The sequence below is a fragment of the Haplochromis burtoni genome, unplaced genomic scaffold (genome assembly GCF_018398535.1).
Source record: "Haplochromis burtoni strain Fernald_Lab_line unplaced genomic scaffold, NCSU_Asbu1 Contig_1148, whole genome shotgun sequence".
In the NCBI taxonomy this organism is placed as follows: Eukaryota; Metazoa; Chordata; class Actinopteri; order Cichliformes; family Cichlidae; genus Haplochromis; species Haplochromis burtoni.
This window is the reverse complement of record NW_024583509.1, coordinates 53,753-60,831: the sequence shown is the minus strand read 5'-3', so window position 1 is coordinate 60,831 and position 7,079 is coordinate 53,753. Positions and strand designations below refer to the sequence as shown.

Here is a 7,079-nt window from a genome sequence, read left to right as displayed (position 1 = left end):
TGACCTCAGCAACACCTACACTACAGCTCTGCTGGCCTATGTCTTCACCCTGGCAGGAGACACGGAGACCCGCACTCACCTTTTGCAGCACTTAGACACAGTTGCAGTGAGGGAAGGTGAGTCACCATCTAACAGGAAATCATTCAGGTGTTATTACCATAAGTGTAACTTTTATTGTATGTTTGTAGGAGGTTTCCTGTACTGGTCTCAGACAGCAGCAGAAACATCAGCCTCCCTGTCAGTGGAAATCAGTTCTTATGTGCTGTTGGCCAAACTCAGTGCCTCCACAACTGCTGACGACCTGGGTTATGCCTCTGGCATTATTAGGTGGCTGACTGGCCAGCAGAACTACTATGGAGGCTTCTCCTCCACTCAGGTGCTACACCACCCAAACAGCTTAAATCTCACCTTTGAGTTCATATACACTGGGATAAATAAAAACTAATTTGAGAGAAGCTGAATACTGAAGTTTTACTTGCTGTTGCTGTCCTGTAAAATACAAAATATAAATATATATGTAAGTATGTGTAGTAGCTGTGATTTTGTTTGTAGGACACAGTGGTGGCTCTTCAGGCTCTGGCTCTCTACTCCACTCTGGTGTTCAGTCCTGAGGGTTCAAGCACAGTGACAGTTCAGTCTGACAGCAGTCAGCTGACATTTGATGTAAATCCGGGCAACAAACTGCTCTACCAGGAGGAGACGATGCAGGGCGTGTCAGGAAGATACAGCCTGGAGGTGAAGGGCACTGCATGTGTGTCAGTGCAGGTCAGTGACAGTATCCTGCTTGTTCCTTTTTCCAAATACAGAAGTATAATGAAAAAATGTGATTTCACTCAGAAAAGCACATTTGCTTATCCATCTGTGTATTTGCTCAAATTATCCAAATTCAGGATGCAGTGGCTTCCCACTAAGGAAATGATTTCAAACATTCCTTTTCCTCCTATGTATTTTTTTTCTTGTTGTTGTTGTCGTTGTTCTTCATCATGGATTTCACTAAGGCCAGATGACATGTATAATATCTCCAGGAAGGTCTAGCTACACTGTGTGTATCCTCGCAGTTGGATTTGCCTGGAAAATCTCCAGAGGGTAGTGTCATAAAGGCATCCTGCAAACATGCCTGCACCATCTTAGCTGGTATATTTTACGTAAATAACCAGCAGTTCTATTTCCAGATCCCTTCTCACGTCCAAGCCTTTATCTCAATTTTAAATATTTTGATGAAAGAACCTCCAAATCAAGATGACATTTCTGCCCACAATTAGTGTACATAATATTCTGGCCACAACCACCAAAATAATTTCATAACTTTAATCAGTCCCCTAAAATGTGACGCCACTATATTTGAACATAAATGCAAAACATAAACATAAAAACATAAACAGATTTCTATTCTTCTTCTTATTACTATTATTATAAACTGCAAACCTCTTTTGGTTGACTATTTCGCAGATTTCTGTTCACTACAACATCCCGAGTCCCACTGATGTCACTACTCTCAGCGTGGAGGTCAAATCAGAGGTTGATGCAACAAGTGAATCCAGACGCAAGCTCACTCTGACAATAAAATCCCTGTAAGTATTTAACAGATTAGATATGTGCTAGGGGAATTTTATTTACCACTGTGGGATAAGTGTTGGAAATGTGGCATCTATGGATACACATCAGTGCAATCACTTTTTAACTGTTCGAACACAGGTACAGTGGAAAGGAGAATACTACCAACATGGTGATCCTGGATATCAAAATGCTCTCTGGATTTGTCCCAAATGCAGTGTCTTTAAAGATGGTGGGTTGTTGCAGTTGTTAGCTGAATAGAAATGTTGCTACCATGTGTCAGTTTATGATGAGATAAAATAATAATAAGGAGACTGTTGTCTCCTCACAGCTCGAAGGTGCCCCATTGGTGGATCGTGTTGAACAAACAGAAGATCATGTTCTGGTGTATTTACAGGAGGTGAGAGATAATCACAGTGGGGATACCAGATGATGATGTCTGTATTGTTACAGAGTGTGTCTCCTGTTTATCCAGTTACCAAAGGACATGCCCATGAACTACAGCTTGACAGTCATAGAAGAACTTCGAGTGGAGAACCTGAAACCAGCCATGATCAAAATCTATGACTACTACCAGCCAAGTACAACTCTAACTCACTTCACTGCAACAGCACACTGACACACGTTGCTCTGTAGTGAAGCTGTACAACAAACAGCAGTTAACAGAATTTGAAGGATCAAATTTAAACGTGTTGTAAAAACACAGCAAGTCACATTTTTCCACTTTGTTTTCTCTCTCAGGTGACCAGGCTGAGACTGAATACATTTACCCATCAGCTGCAGGTAACAAACGGTTATAGCGAGAACACCACATTTCACACAAAATTGAATTGAAGTTATTTTTAAAATATTTGTTCAATCTCAACACAATACAGTATTTGACAATACAGTTAATTCAGTACTTTTTTAGTCCTGACTGATTATTTTAACACAATTGCATCCTCATGTTTTATTCTTTTGTTCCAGCTTAAAGATGTGCAGTCAGTCCTGAGGTTGTCACGCAAGTTATTCAACTTGCATTTTAATAAAGATGCTTTTTAAACACAAATATGCCTCCATATGTTTTGTTTTAATCTACAAATAGTTCTTCTGTATAAAAATATTATCCATCTCAACCTGACTCTACCATCCTATTTTGTCACACTAACCCTCCACATGTCTTCATACACTACATCCATGAATCTTCTCTGGTCTTTCTTTTTTCCGTCTGTCTAACATCTCCATGTTCAACATCCTTTGTCCAGTGAATCCACTATCCCTCCTCTTCCACCAACCTTCCTCTCATTCACACACAGATATATTCTGTCTCGCTTCTATTCACTTTCATTCCTCTTCTCTCCAGTGTAAACTTCCACCTGCTCCATACTCTCACTACAGATCATAACATCTTGAACGCATCTGTATGTTGATGGCCAAAGGACATACTTGTGGCTTTTGATAATGGTAGCATTGATAGAGTTGCAGAGAAGAGTATCTCACTGAAGAAATTACTTTGTAAGGTGAGAATCTCTATCTTGTAAAATTATTACAAGTAATGCATCTTTTAAACAGATAATGTGATTATGTGACAAATGACTCTATTTATCTTTTTTATGTACTATTTAGCTTTACTACTGCTTTAAGGAATTTTCACCAATATGTGCATATGTTTTAACTTTTTTTGCATTCCAGTCCAGCCCTGGTTCTGTGTACACAGATAAATAGAAATCCAAGGTTTTCTGGGCTGTAGCTCATTTTAAGGATTTTAAAGGTGCTAATCTGCTGCATGAGGTGTCCTGTGTGAAATGTCATATCCAGTGATGGATTAGCTATACCATGTGTCAAAAAGAGATGTATGGCCCCTGTCAAATGATTTATGACGTTTAATAGAATCAGTCTGAATGCTTTATTTTGGAAATTATGTCATTTGAGTAATTTATGTATGTAATAATTCATAACTGAGTAATAATTCATAATTATATGATGAAATATGAGGATAAATATGTTCAAAATATGTATAAAAATTGAATATGTAACAATAATTCACAATAGTGTGTTTTTGCATGCAAAAAAGTTGCATGAAAGTGTGAAACGAAAAATAGGTTATTCTGAATTGGCTGTATGTCCCATTGGAAGTCTGTAATTACGTTTATTTGTATTCATTTAATCTGAAAAAAGAAAATCACAGTCAGAGTGAGGCCACAGAGAGAGAGAGAGAGAGAGAGAGAGACGTGGATGTTCACAGCCCTGCAGCTCTGTACCTGAGAAGATCCAAGATTCAGGGTTTGAGATGCTACCTGGGACGCCATCTGGAGCTCCTCCTGAACCTTAAAGAGAGGTGGTTCTACCCTTTTTTACCAATTAGGAAACTTATGATCTATGAAGTATTTAGCTGCTGGTGCTAGGATCCCCCTCAAGCGAGAGCTCAGAGCAAGACCGTAAGATTTCACCTGCCTGACTTTCATCTACTGGAATCTCTAGTCTATTCCATGGGCGCATCTGGAGCTCCTCCCTTAATAGAGTAATTACAGGGAGAGGTGGCCCTCTCTTTGGCCAATGAGAATCAAAACCAAATTTACAGCCAAATTTTTTGAAATCAACCAAGGCAGCTTTGCAGACTCACCAGAAAAACACGTCCTGACCAGTTGCTTTACCGACCATCATCACTTTATATCAGCAGTGTTGCTGGTCCCCTTGCGTTCACACCGCATTCAGCTGTTTGTTACATTTGAAACATCGCTTTTTGAGAAAATTTTTATGAACTACAAAGAGCCATTATTGCCGCACTGACTCTACATCTGGATCTGATCCAGCACGCCCAAGCAAAGCAGCGAGCACAAACCATTATGAATTACAAGAAGGTGGCCATCTGATGACATGCCTCAGATAATCATGCATCTGGGGGTGAATAGCACAAAGTTTTGGAAGAGGCATACAGGCACTGTGAAAAAAGAAAAGGTGCAATTTTCATTTTCAGAAAAACAGATTTTTAAAAAAGCACAACATCCTAATACATTTTATTTTTCTTACACTGTGTAATTTTGTAACAGGAACTTTGCATGCATACATGATTACACATATATACAATGTATCTTTTATAACTGAAATGTTTTATATTGCATTTGTGTACTTTGGTTATTGCATAGAAATGAGTCACATATAGTGATAAGCACAAATGGCTGAAAGAAAGATGTTGTGGTTTTAAACTTTAAGGTTCTAAGTCACAAATGTTTAAATAAGAAAATATCACAAGTAAACTATCAGCCCTGACCCGAGTCTGCACGTAAAAGAAGACAACTCCCAGTCAGCAGTGATAATTTTTCTTTTATAGGTGGACTTATTCTTTGTTGTGGTACTTTACTGTTCCAATAAAACAAGAAGAGCTCATTTGAATATTTTTCCATCCTGTGATCTTTGGTATATCTTCTTAAAATAGATTTCAACTCCCCTAACATAACTGTTGTAACCTGACATGTGTATAACACTCCTATGCTTTACTTAAAAACATAGGATGGACAATAAAACCATTGTTTTGGATAAATAAACGTAACAATACACACATACACACAAGCGCACAGCCCCAACAAAAAGAGATTTTTTTTTTGTCTAAAAAGAAATCTTCTTTGCTTAAAGTGACAACAAAACACTAATATAATTTTTGTTCCATATATTTAATTTATAATACATCTTTTGAACATATTATTCATCATCATATTTTAATCATGTGAGTATAAATTATCACTCGTTATCACAATTATCACTAATGAATTATTAATACTTTATGACATATCATAAAGACTATGACTGTTATAAATTTTTCTTACTGCCTTTATTACTTCCCCTGTCATAAAGAGGGGCCATAAATCGTTTTTTGACATATGGTATATCTAATTCCCCCTATTGTAAATCCATAGCCTAATGATGGATGAAAAATGTAACAACTGGTTTTACTGCTTTTACGTCTGCTTTGGTTAATATGGGTGAAATGTCACAGAGAGAGGATAACAGGGTGTGGCTCACATCAATTGATAGGGGGGAGAAAGGAGGAATAAGTATAAAATCTGTGTGCAGAAGAAATAAGGTGATGGGAGTTCACAGTTGGAAACTACAGCAAGAAACACCACACAGATTAACCCCTGCTGAACACTGTGGACATATTGGTTTTAAGGATTTATATTTATTATGGTGCTGTAGCCTATCAGCTTCACAATTTGTTGTACTGTTCATTTAGAGATACTCTCAGGGGCACCAGTTGAGCTCACTGATAAAAAAAAAGTCTCTGATTTCTTGTCAGAAAATATCAGATGCTAAAAAACAGATTTTTAAAAAAAAAAAATTCCATAATCTATAAACCTTTGGATGGTATTATGTTTAAACATGCCTCAAAACAGCACCCCTTCCCTTCCCCCAAAAGGAAAAACAAATCTTTTTCCCATAAAGACAGATTATCAAGACCAAACACGACTAAAGCAAATAGAAACACAGTGTGACACTGATAGGAGCTGAGTGTAAGAGCTTCTTTAAAACCCATTATCAGCAGTTTTAAATGTCACATAAAGAAGAGGACAAAAGTTGACAGTTCAGACTCTTTTTTTCCTCAGAGATATTTTTTATTAAATTTAACCAGAGAACATATGCACACACACTTGTAACACACCCAGAAGAAACGACAAGATTGCAAGTATTGTGGAAAAAAGAAAAGAATAAACATTTTACAACATGTTCTTGGATTCTGAGAGAGAGCAGCATTCACTTAGTTATTGTTCAGGGAGGTAGTCGAGGTAAAGTGTGCAAACCTATGCCCAGCAAGCTTTCCAGAAATTAGTCTATTCTCAAACCAGAATTTTAAAAAACCTGTTGCCTGGTAATTTGGGATACATTCAAAGTCTTTCTGTGGGGGCAAAAATCACTTTTTAGATAAATACAAAAAATAAAAACATAATCCAATTAATAAATTAATAGTATGTAATCCAAGGATTAAAAAAAAATGAATTATATGATAAACAGGTGGAATTCCAGCCTAAATTAGACCTCCTTTTGACATAGTTGAACATCAGCTTTTGAAGAATCAGAGTGTTTTATATGCATAGTGAAAGACCAGGTAGGATGCTAGCCAACCTAACATCCTACCAAACAAAATATTACAATTAGAATAAACAATGGCAGTGTTTTATCGATTTAAGAAAATATTCATAGCTGCAGTTAAGCATTCTTCCTGCACTGACCAAAGGTATGAAGGGTATAAGATATTAACAAGGCTGCCCCCTTGAGTAACCATAGCAACCAGGTCCTAGTCTTTTTATTAGTTACTTTCTGTTATATTTTGGTAGTCCATCATTTCATGTGCATTACATTTAGTTTTTTTTCCCTTGTCTTGTTTGTTTCCTTCACTTCTGCTATGTTGTTCCCCATGTGTCCCATTTCTCCTAATCACCCTCTTGTGTATATTTTGTCTCGGATGATCTGATATCGTCGTGTTGGTGTTGTTCCCACATCATCATGAAAATGTTGTTCCAGGTTCAACATTGCAAGTGACCAATCACATT

General features: G+C 37.3%; 1 protein-coding gene across 1 annotated transcript in view; it reads left to right on the top strand.

Annotated features, from left to right (window-relative positions):
• LOC121813113 (alpha-2-macroglobulin-like protein 1) overlaps window positions 1-2,602 on the top strand; it is an 8,911-nt gene extending 6,309 nt beyond the window's left edge. The window contains exons 7-15 of the mRNA XM_042216633.1: window positions 2-116; window positions 189-376; window positions 553-765; window positions 1,450-1,571; window positions 1,696-1,786; window positions 1,886-1,954; window positions 2,030-2,135; window positions 2,296-2,337; window positions 2,521-2,602. Coding sequence (XP_042072567.1) covers window positions 2-116; window positions 189-376; window positions 553-765; window positions 1,450-1,571; window positions 1,696-1,786; window positions 1,886-1,954; window positions 2,030-2,135; window positions 2,296-2,337; window positions 2,521-2,525 — 951 coding nt within the window. The 3' untranslated portion in view covers window positions 2,526-2,602. The remainder of the gene's footprint in view (window position 1; window positions 117-188; window positions 377-552; window positions 766-1,449; window positions 1,572-1,695; window positions 1,787-1,885; window positions 1,955-2,029; window positions 2,136-2,295; window positions 2,338-2,520) is intronic.
• The last annotated feature ends 4,477 nt before the right edge of the window (window positions 2,603-7,079 follow it).